Below are 12,322 nucleotides of genomic sequence, written 5' to 3' on the forward strand. Positions count from 1 at the left end.
TGTGACATCATCACATTGCATCTGCACATGCTTGGAAGCCTTCCAGATGTGTCCCATACTCAGGGAAGAAAAGATAAGGTTTCTGTGTGTGTGTGTATGGGGGGAAGGAGCTGGGGCGGAACAGGGCGGAGCCACATGTCCTCTTTTTTTTTCTTGAACAAATCTGGAAACCCTAATATTAACCTTAGTACAGATTTTTATGTTAATATCAGGAAAGGGGTGGGTAAAGGGTGTAGAAAGCAGAGTGGCCAAGTTATCCAGGTCAAGAAGGAAGACTTTGGGGCTCATAATCGAAAGAGAAAAACGTCCAAAAACGGGCTAAGTCGGCACTTGAACAATCAAAGCTAAGTGGGGCATTTCAGGAGGAGTGTCGAGAGCGGGAGTTGGGCGTGCCTTGGGCCGTCTTAGACTTAGTCGTACAGCATGCATAACCGAAACTTATACAGCCCAGGATCGACGGAACTTGGATGTTGTGACTTAGACTATGTTGTACAACATGGTCTAAGTCACAAAAAAACACCTAAAATCAACAGATAAGCACTGCAAATACATAAAACAGACCCCCACACACTACCCCAGTGATCACTGACCCCCCTACCCCCATAAAAATATTATTCAGATCTTTAAAATTCAGCCTCCAGACCATCATCACATGGCAGCCTGGCATAGGAAAGCCTAGTCGTCCAGCACAGAGGTGGCTTAAGCTGTCTTGAGGGTGGGTAGGGACTCATGGAGAGCAGGTCCCATGCCCATAAGCCCCTGTAATCACTGCATTGATACTAAGACATGTGCACTTCCCTATATACCCCCAAAACCCTTTTTTACTGGCATATAAGTTGCTCCTGCAGCCATAAGGGCTATTAGGGTGGTAGATAAGCGGGTCTAGGGGATTTTGGAGGTTGTTTGGGGGGCTCACCATGACCTATAAGCTGTAGGGAGGAGAAGACATGGCACCCTTTTTGTGAAGTTCACAGCGTGCCCTGTAAGGTCCACAATATTTATGTGCCATTTCTGGGTGTTCAGTCCATCACTTTGCAGACCCCTCCCACAACCAACAGGGCTGGTTCGAGACATTTTTGACTTGGACGAAAAGTTAGATGAAAATGTGGTATAAAGATGGACGATTTAGCGACTTTGATGATCAGATTGGCAGGACGTATAGACGATTTTCGAAACAAAAAAATTTGGACATATTTTTCGAAAATGTGTCCTAGGCTGTTTTTTCACTTTGTACGACTTGTGACTAAGACGAAAACGGACTTAGACTTCCCTTTCGATTATACACCTCTTTTTGTCCAGTCTGGGTTTGGAGTTTACATCTCAAAGCAGTTTGACATATATAGGTCCTGATTCTGCCCACTGAAATCTGCGCTGCAGATCTCATGCACCATTATTGAGATGTCAAAAATCTAGGATTGAACTAAAAATCTTCCTTCTGGAATTGGCAGCTCTGAGAAGATTGGGAATGCCGGTATTGGTTCAGGGGTTGGGGGTAGATCGCAGCAGGAGAGATTGGGCATCTTTCCTGCCATGGGTTGCGACAGTTCGGGGGTGGGGCAATTGCGATCACGGCAGGGGAGATGAGGCATCTCTCCTGCCGTGATCATTGCGGTGGGGGGTGGGCAGGTTGCCAGGGCCATTGATCTGTCAAAACGTATAAGTTCTGACTGGGCAACCTGCTCAAGGTTTTGGTTATACTTGCTGTACAACTAAGTCTAGGTCAGGCCACCTCCTGCCATTTCCCCTCCTCTAAAAACACCTCTTTTCGCTCTATGCATTTAGAGGCAGGGGAAAGGTCTAAGCTGGTTTTAGATACGTCTAAAACCAGCTTTGATTATCGGTACTTGGACAATCTGACTTTCTGATCATCCAAGTACTGATTTAGGCTCCTTTTTGGATGTTTTTTTAAAAATTTATTGTGAGCCTCCTAGGGTTTCCCACCAGAATGGTACATTTAATCTATCCCATTTCTTCCAATTCCTTATTATATAATATAGCAAGGTAGCAAGTGTTAATGTTATTGCTACTGCCCCTCTCCATGTGCTGACCACATCTCCCTTTTTTTATACTAGAAAAGCATGGTTCACGGAAGTTTCGCCCCCCACATTTCGCCCCCAGCAATTCGCCCCTCACATTTCGCCCCCGCACATTTCGCCCCCCGGATGTTTCGCCCCCACACATTTCGCCCCCGCACATTTCGCCCCCCGGATGTTTCGCCCCCACACATTTCGCCCCCGCACATTTCGCCCCTGAGTGTCAGACTATTCCTCTCGCAGGCGATTTCTTTGCCGACACGACGGCAGGCTACAAATTCAAAGTGCACAGCTGGCTGTTCTCACTGCCTCTAATGTCGGCCCTGCAGCTCCGGACTTCCCCACACCTGCTCTCTCCCCCCCCCCGATCACTATTATTTTAAATGTTATGGCAGCCACGGCGCTGTATCCATCGGAGGAGACTTCTAACCTCGGCCATGAAGTTGCTGTTGCAGGAAGAGTTCCGGGGCAGGCCGAGGTTAGAAGTCTCCTCCGATGGATGCAGCACCGTGGCTGCCATAACATTTAAAATAATAGTGATCGGGGGGGGGGGGGGAGAGCAGGTGTGGGGAAGTCCGGAGCTGCAGGGCCGCCAGCTGTGCACTTTGAATTTGTAGCGGTTTTTTTTTTTTAAGGAGTCAGGGAGTATGCTGATGCGCCCCCGAACGCCGGCGCCGCCCCCCAGCGCGAAGAGAGTCGCTCGGCGCCGCGAGCCGCCAGCCCAAACGCGGCCCGCGCAGAGGCGCGGCCCCCCCCCCAACGACCAGCCGACCCCGAACGCCACCGCGAGCAGACAACCCCAACGCGGCCCGCGGCCCGGCAGTAGGGGAGCGCCGGTCCGCTGCGGTCGGCGCCGCCAGCCGCTACAGGGGGAGCGCCGGCACGCGCGTTCTGCGCCGCGAGCTGCTGGCCCTAACGCGGCTCGCGGCCTGGGAGGAAGGGAGCGCCGGTCTAATGCGTTTTTTGCCGCGGGCCGCTGGCTCCTACGTGGCTCGCGGCCTGGGAGGAAGGAAGCGCCGGTCTGGTGCGGTCGGCCATTGGTGCCGGAGGGGGAGAAGGAGCCCCCAAGCGGCCCGGCCGGGAGGAGGGGAGCGCCGGTACGGTGCGTTTTTGCGCCGCGGGCCGCTGGCTCCAACGCGGCCCGCGGTATGAGAGGAGGGAAGACTACCGGCTAAGGGCAGGAATCCGATCCGACGCTCCCGGGCAGGCGGACCAGCCCGCACGTGTGGGGCGACCCGCCCCGCTCATATAGTTGCCAGGAAGAGAGTTGTTCGGTGCCGCGAGCCGCTGGCTCACACGCGGCCCGCGGCCTGGGCAGAGGTGCCGCCCCCCCCAACGATTAGCCGACCCCGAACGGCAAAGCAACCTGCGGCCAGGGAGGAGGGAGTCGGCGGCCCTGAAAGCCGGCGCGGCCGACGCCCCGACTCCTTGCAAGCCGCACCCCCCCTCCTGCACCAGCTCCACGCGGGGAGAGCCGGCAACAAGTTTAAAAAACGCCGAGGGCAGAAAGCCGATCGGCAAGAAGGCGCAGCGCTCTAAGGCGGGCGGACCCGCACGCAAGTTCCGGGCGGGCCGCCCCCACCGTCCTCTTCCTCATCGAGAGCGCCGTCGTGTCGGCAAAGAAATCGCCTGCGAGAGGAATAGTCTGACACTCAGGGGCGAAATGTGCGGGGGCGAAATGTGTGGGGGCGAAACATCCGGGGGGCGAAATGTGCGGGGGCGAAATGTGTGGGGGCGAAATGTGTCTGGGGGCGAAATGTGGGGGGCGAAATGTGAGGGGCGAATTGCTGGGGGTGAAATGTGGGGGGCGAACCTTCCGGATCCCGAAAAGCATTACCTTGCAGTTAAAAAAAAATTTAAAAAAAATTCTTTATTCATTTTTACAACTTACAACAAGTGTAACGGAAATTACATTTAAACTTACAATCATCACTTGAATTTCTGTTACAATCATCTTAAATTAATAAAAATTATCCCCCCTTTCCACGTTACCATATCATATATAATCACATATATCATATACTATATTCTTTTCTACTAATCCAAACAATTAATATAAGAACAGAAATCCTCCCACCCCCCCACCCTCTCCTTTTCACTTGCACTTGTATAATTAAGGGAAAAATGTTATTACTCGTTACAATAATCTGTTAATGGTCCCCAAACATCCTTGAATTTATTAAAATGTCCTCTTTGTATGGCTAATATTTTTTCCATCTTATATATATGACACAAAGAGTTCCACCAGAAATTAAGGTTTAATCTACTCCAATTCTTCCAATTAAATGTAATTTGTTGAATGGCGACTCCAATCATAATTAGCAAGAGCTTATTATTTTTTGAGGATATTTGACTCTTTACCCTCATTGACATGCCAAATAAAATAGTATCATATGATAGGGCTACCGGATTCTCCAATAAACTATTTATTTGGCCCCATATTGATTTCCAGAAATCCAAAATAAATGGAGAATAGAATAATAAATGATCAAAAGTCCCTGCTTCGAGATATCAGTGCCAACATCTATCAGACTTAGAGCTATCTAATTTATGTAAACGAACAGGGGTCCTAAATGCTCTTTGTAACAGAAAAAAACAAGTTTGTCACATAAATGCAGACATTGTACATCTCATCCTCCAAGTCCACATTTGTGGCCATTGTGGCGCAGAAATTTGATGCTTGATCTCAATGCTCCAAATGTCTTGAAGACCATTTTTTGGTTTTTTTATTTATAAATCCAATTATTAATTTGTACCACTGTGTGGCCTGGTGTCCCAGGAAGTTTACCTGAAAGCATAAGAACTGTAAACTATATTGATTAGTGAGATTTTTCCATTCAGGGAACCCCTCCTGAATAGCTTGCTTTAGTTGCAGCCATCTATAACTTTGTGAATTATTAATACCATATTTATGTTGCAACTGTGAAAACTCAAGCAGTTTACCATTAGAAATAACATCTTCTAATGCACGTATTCCTGCCATCATCCGATGCTTCCAGATGACTTTATATCCGCCAATTTGATTCTTGGAGTTCAGCCATATAGTTTGATTTGTTGATTTACTAATTGGATTAGGTGTTAAATTGTTCACATATCTTATTGTTTTCCATGTGTCTACAAGTATTCTATTTTCTTTATATAGTCTAGGCATTTTGATACTAAGTACATGGCAAAATCGCAGAGGAAACATGAGGCGCCATTCCAACCAAAACCAATCTGGGATATTATCAACAGGCTCTGGGAGGATCCAATATATACCTTGGCACATAATATAGGATTGATGATACCTACAGAAGTTGGGAAAATTTACCCCTCCCTCTGTAATCGGTTTTTATAGAGATACTAAAGCAATTCTAGCCTTTTTACCCAGCCAAATAAATTTTGTTAGAATACAATTTAACTTTTTATAAAAGGACCTCTGAAAAAAAAACCGGTAACATACCCATTTGATAACAAACCACAGGCAAAATCATCATTTTAATAGTTTGAACTCTTCCCCCACCAGGACAGATGTAAAGGATTCCATTGCTTACACATTTCTGTTACCTTCTGTAATAGAAATTTTTCATTCACTTTCATTGTTTCTTCCAACATGTTTTTAATCCAAATGCCTAAATATTTTATTCCATCCTCTTTCCATAGTCCTTGCACTTTTAGCCACTCATGTGCAACAGCTTTTTCATTAACACCAGGCTTATTTTACAAAATTCCTTGCTATTGCATAGTAGCAACAGATTCTCACATGCATTGATGGTGAAAAATTAGTGCTTTGTTTACTAAAATTATTCAGGGAAAAATGGATGTGGTTTATAAAATATTCCAAACCTCATGTTGGCTCAATTAAGGAAGTCTTTTCACACGTCTTCATTGACAGACAGCACAGAAGATAACTACACTTCTTAAATTGTAGCTAAAATTCCACATTAAAAAGCATACCAATATTAACACTGCATTTTTAGAAAGGACATACAAATTGGAACGGAGATGTCCAAGATCTGCTATGCCAGCAGAGAGCCTGTTCAAAAAGATGTGAATCCCAGTTCACTCGAAATACAGAGTAGAGCATTTAGCACTCCGGGCTACAGTAGAAACCTCTAGTAAAAGAGGGCCATGATTGATACAAACAGAGAAAAAGAACTACATCTCAAAATGAAAAAAAAAAATGTAGAGAGCATAAAGTTAAAAAAAAAAAACAAACAAAAACTTAAAATTGAAACTATGGGCTCCTTTTACTAAGGGCTCATTTTACGAAGGTGCGCTAGGGCCTTAACGCATGGAAGAGCATGTGCTAAAATGCCGCACACGCTAGCCGCTACTGCCTCCTCTTGAGCAGGCGATAATTTTTTGGCTAGCATACACTAATTTGATGCGTGCGCTAAAAACGCTAGCACACCTTTGTAAAAGGAGCCCTAAGCTGCGATAGCGGGTTTAGCACGTACTTAGCGTGCTCTGAATTGTCACGCACGCTAGCCCTTAATCCTAGCAATGAGCTGGCATTAGTTCTAGCCGTGTAACGTGGGTTTAGCACGTGCTAAAATCCTGCGTGTGCTAAAAAACACTATCACAGTTTACTAAAAGGAACCCTTTAAATTAAAAATTAAAATGATAAATTAAGGCCCTTTTTTCCTAACCCTCAGTAGAGATTTCTACCACAGCCAAGAGCACTAAATGCTCCGACGCTGCTCTCACGCTGATAGGAATTCTATGAGCACTGGAGCAGCGTCGGAGCATTTAGCGCTCTGGGCAGTGTTAGAAATCTCTATCGTGGCTTAGTAAAAGGGAGGGTAAAAGTTAAAATTAAAATTGAAAATTAAAAATTGTACACATGGCAAAATTACATAGGATGCCTCAGTGTGCCCTGCAGAATGTTGTTTTTTTTGTTGGGGTTTTTTGCTGCAATAAGCGCACATTGGTGCTTACTGCAACTTTGTAAAAGGGGTCCCAAAGTTTTGATGCAGGATAAATGTTTAATTTTCGCAAGGCTAAAATGGAATATTAAAAATGTTGAGAATGAGATATAGCATTTCCAAAAAGCTTTAACATCTTTTCAAGAGGAATTCAATTGGCAGGTGAGAGAATATACCAGGTGAGAGTATTAATAATAATAAAACCCTAAGCGCGCATGCGCACTTAGGGTTTCGTGATCCTTGCCGCCGTGTTTTCTGTTCCCTGGCCGAATTCTATTATAGAACATGACGGCAGGGAACACTCCGGAGCTTCCTCCCCTCCCGCCATCACTCACCAACCGCTGCCGACACCTTCAATGGAGCCTGGTGAGGATCGCGGCCGGCTGTAGCAAACTTCACAGGCCACACAGCACCTCGGTAGTACGTTTCCTCTGACGTATGCGATCACGTAGGAGGGAACGTGCTATTGAGATGCAGAGCGGCCTGCGAGGTTTGCAAAAGCCGGCTGCGATCCTCACCAGGCTGCAAACGACCATGCTGGACCGAGGGAGCAGATAAGGGGTGCTGCTGGACCGGGAGAACATGGAAGAGGTGCTACTGGACCGGGGGGAGCAAGGAAGAAGGACAGGGGGAGCAGGACCCGGGGGAGCAGGTAAGGGGTGCTGCTGTACCGGGGGAGCAGGAAAGAGGGACCGGGGGAGCAGGGAAGAGGTGCTGATGGACCAGGGGAGCGGGGGAGAGGTGCTGCTGGACCAGGGGAGCAAGGAAGAGGGACAGGGGAGCAGGGAATAGGTGCTGCCGGACAGGGGGAGCAATAAAGAGGGACAGGGGGAGCACAGAAAAGGTGCTGCTGCACAGGGAAGTGGGGTGGGGGAGGGAAATGCTGCTGCTACTGCACAGGGAAGTGGGGTGGGAAGGGAAATGCTGCTGATGAGAAAAGGGCTGGGCTGAAAGGGAAAATATGGGAGAAGGGGGCATGGTGGAGGGTAAAAATGGGTTTGGAGCTGGGGCTGAAAATAGGGGACATGTGAGGGAAGGAGGCTTTACTAGCACCCGTTAATGTAATGGGCTTAAACACTAGTACATAAGAACATAAGAAGCGCCATCTCTGGATCAGACCATCGATCCATCAAGTCAGGCGATCTGCACACGTGGAGGCCCTGCCAGGTGTACACCTGGTGTAATTTTTAGTCACCCATATCCTTCTATGCCTCTCGTAAGGAGATGTGCATCTAGTTTGCTTTTGAATCCTAGGACGGTCGATTCCGCAATAACCTCCTCTGGGAGAGCATTCCAGGTGTCAACCACTCTCTGCGTGAAGCAGAGCTTCCTGATATTTGTCCTGAACTTGTCCCCCCTTAGCTTCATTCCATGTCCTCTTGTCTGTGTCAGATTGGACAATGTAAATAATTTTTTCTGCTCTATTTTGTCGATTCCTTTCAGTATTTTGAAGGTCTCGATCATATCCCCTCGCAGTCTCCTTTTCTCAAGGGAAAACAATCCCAGTCTCTTAAGTCGATCCTCATATTCCAGGTTCTCCATCCCTTTTACTAGTTTCATTGCTCGTCTCTGCACCCTCTCCAGTAATTTTATATCCTTCTTTAGGTTGGGAGACCAATGTTGGCCGCAGTATTCCAAGTGGGGTCTGACCATTGCTCTATAAAGCGGCATTATGACCCTCTCCGATCTACTCATGATTCCCTTCTTTATCATGCCCAACATTCTGTTTGCTTTCTTCGCCGCTGCCGCACATTGTGCTGACGGTTTCAAGGTCCTATCTATCAGTACACCCAGGTCCTTTTCTTGTTCGCTCTTACCCAGAGTTGCACCTGACATTCTATACTCATGTTCCTTGTTCTTTCTGCCTAAATGCATTACTTTGCACTTTTCCACATTAAACTTCATCTGCCATTTCTCCGCCCATTTCTCTAACTGACACAAGTTGCTCAGGAGTTCCTCGCTATCTTTCTGTGATCTGATTGCCTGGCATAGCTTTGTGTTGTCTGCAAACTTGATGATCTCACTGGATGTTCCTTCTTCTAGGTCATTGATATAAATATTAAATAAGATCGGCCCAAGTACCGAGCCCTGGGGTACACCACTAGTCACTTTCTCCCAGTCGGAGAACTTCCCATTTATGCTCACTCTCTGCTTTCTGTTTTCCAGCCATTTGCCTATCCATCTTTGTACATCCCCCTCTATTCCATGGCTTGGTAGCTTCCTGAGAAGTCTTTCGTGTGGAACTTTGTTGAACACTTTCTGGGAGTCTAAGTATATTATGTCCACCGGTTCTCCACTATCAATTTGTTCGTTCACGGTCTCAAAAAACTGAAGCAAATTCGTTAAACATGATTTCCCTTTCCTGAAGCCATATTGATTGGCTTTCATCAGATCGTGTGTATCCAAGTGCCGGACTATGCTATCTTTAATCAGTGCTTCAACCATCTTTCCAGGGACAGACGTAAGGCTCACAGGTCTGTAGTTGCCCTGTTCTCCTCTCGATCCTTTTTTGAAAATTGGCGTGACATTCGCTATCTTCCAGTTGTCCGGTATCTGTCCAGTTCTAATTGTCAGGTTGGCAAGTTTTTGTAATAACTCTCCAATTTCAACCTTCAATTCTTTTAAGACTCTTGGGTGAATTCCATCCGGTCCAGGGAATTTGTCACTCTTAAGTTTGTCAATCTGGTAGTATATCTGGTCCAAATCCACTTCTACTGTGGTGAGGCTGTCTTCTATTACTCCTTTAAACACTTCCACTGCTTCTGGTATTGTTGTGGTGTCCTCCTTCGTAAAGACGGACACAAAGAAGGAATTTAGTCTGTCTGCAATTTGTTTGTCTTCCTTGATGTACCCTTTTCTTCCCTGGTAGGACATAAGAACATAAGAATTGTTATAGTGGGACAGACCGAAGGTCTATCAAGCCCAGTATCCTGTTTTCAACATTGGGCACTCCAGGTCACAAGTACCCGGCAAGATCTCAGAAGGGTAAAACAGATGTAATGCTGCTTATCCTAGAAATAAGCAGTGGACTTTCCCAAGACCATTTTAATAATGGCTTATGGACTTTTCTTTTAGGAAATTATTCAAACTTTGTTTTTTAAATTTAAGCAATTCAGCCTAACTAACCATAGAGAATAAAAATTTTATCCAGTGGCTCGTGGTATATTTGCATACATTCTCCTTTTTTTCTGCCTCCAGTCAAGTATTAATTATTTTCACAAAGAATGATATTATCTTGTAGTTTGTTTTGATACAATCTCTGTGGAAATGAACTTTATAAACGATTGCTTCTCCTTGAATCACCACTTAATGCCGTATTTCTTCTTTCAGAGAAAATTTAAATGTCAGCACTATGGCCCGTGACGTGATAGTATTTGACTTTTCTCTTGTAAGAGGACTGTGGGAAACCCGGGTGAAAAAGTACAGAGAACGACGGAAGAAAGAAAAGGAACGAGTAGAGAAGAGTTCATTGGAAAAGTAAGTCAGTTCTCTATAATTCTAATTCATAGCTTTCTTTTGAGCTATCAGTTCATTGTAATCTGTAATAACATACAGTCAAACCGTGGATAGCCAGTAACGTGGTTTGTGAGTGTTTTGCAACATGAGCAAAACATTTTATTAAATTTTAACTTGATAAACGAGCGTTGTTTTGCAGTACGAGCACGTATATGTTCGTCACATCAAGTACACACAATATACGCACGTTGCATCACTGAGCATGGCTGAACGCCCAATTCACCCGCAGTGTAGCGACTGTTCGAAATGAGCGAGGTCTTGCAATACAAGTACAGTCAGTACTGTATTTTGTATTAAAATTTTGGGGTTATGGAACAAATCATCTGAGTTTCCATTATTTCCTATGGGGAAATTTGCTTTGATATACGAGTACTTTGGATTACAAGCATGCTTCCGGAATGAATTATGCTCGCAAACCAAGGTTTTACTGTATTTTCTGTTGATATCTGTATATTGCTAACTAGATACAGATCTAAAGCATATATTTATCTGATTACTTGGTTTTTTTTTTCCAAAATAAAACTGACAAATTATGCCATTAATGTAAGACTAAAAGCAATAGATACATGTACCAATGAACTTTTTAACTGATTTTTAGTAGCATCAAATCCATGACTTAGGGGAGAATTTATCAACATGGGCTAACCTGTGCTTCCTTGGAAGCTCTTCTTTTTGTACTTATGTTTTTTATGTTTTCCAAAAACCAATAAAAAAAATTTTTTAACTAAAAATAGGTTATATCGATACATTACAGAAGGTGGGACCGATGTCCAACAATGATTTTCAAAAGGGAAGAAACAGCCATATCTAAATGTAGAGAATGACATGGGGACAAATTTGTCCCCGTCCCCGCAGGAACTCATTTTCCCCCTCCCGTCTCCGTGAGTTTTGTCCCTGTCCCTGCCCCATTCCCGTAAGCTCTGCCTTAACCGCACAAGCCTTGAACACTTATGATTTTAAAGTGTTTGAGGCTTGTGCAGATGAGGACGGAGCTTGCAGGAATGGGGCAGGGACAGGAAGAAATTTGTCCCTGTGCCATTCTCTTATCTAAAGAAGACATTTTTATCTAGACCAGTTTCAAAGTCACATCTAAGTTATAAAAAGGTACTCTGATTAAGCAGCTGACTGCTGGAGGTTTTAATGCATGACACCTTCTAAATCTTCCAGGGGTTGCTGTTCCCCTCCCTCTCCCCTGAAAGTGAAACCAGAAAGGGGGGCGGTGGGGAAAACAGGCTTTATGTCAGTTACAGGTATTATAATCATTCTGAGCGTGTATGGTTGGACAGACTGGATGGACCATTTGGGTCTTTATCTGCCATCATTTAGATTCAAACAGTTTTATTGATGCAAACATCATCAAATACAACAAATATAACATCAAGGCACTGATTACAACAATAATGCATCAAACATAATAAAATAATATACATAATAAAATAAACATATTCCACTTTCAATAAACCCCTACTTTATCTATATGTGACTATGTATTTGAACCTTTCAATAACCTCTACCACCCCTCTCCACACCCTCCCCATCCCACCCAATGGTACTCTCTACCCTACCTTATTAAAACATACCAGTATTATTTTCATTCAATTAAATAAAATCCCAATTAAGAGACCCAACTTAAAACCGCACTGCGGCCCTTAGGATGTAAGTCTTGCAAATATGAATCCCAGGTTTGTAGAAACAACATCATTCGCTTTCTAGTAATTCCAGCATCTCTAGCTTCCCAAATGGCCAACTGATGTAATTGGTTCATCATTTACTATGTTACTATCCCCCCTCTTTACTGAACTGCAATAGCAGTTATTAGTTCAGGGAGCTGCGTTGAATGCTCCGCTTTGCTCCCGATGCTCATAG

At 44.9% G+C, this 12,322-nt stretch overlaps 1 protein-coding gene across 2 annotated transcripts in view; it reads left to right on the forward strand.

Annotated features, from left to right (window-relative positions):
• Positions 1-12,322, forward strand: part of LRRC2 (leucine rich repeat containing 2) — a 218,740-nt gene that overhangs the window by 10,456 nt on the left and 195,962 nt on the right. For both annotated transcript variants that reach the window (XM_033928498.1, XM_033928489.1), the window contains exon 2: positions 10,271-10,417. In XM_033928498.1, the coding sequence (XP_033784389.1) occupies positions 10,293-10,417 (125 nt within the window). In that variant the 5' untranslated portion in view covers positions 10,271-10,292. The remainder of the gene's footprint in view (positions 1-10,270; positions 10,418-12,322) is intronic.

Source organism: Geotrypetes seraphini, chromosome 1 (assembly GCF_902459505.1).
Source record: "Geotrypetes seraphini chromosome 1, aGeoSer1.1, whole genome shotgun sequence".
In the NCBI taxonomy this organism is placed as follows: domain Eukaryota; kingdom Metazoa; phylum Chordata; class Amphibia; order Gymnophiona; family Dermophiidae; genus Geotrypetes; species Geotrypetes seraphini.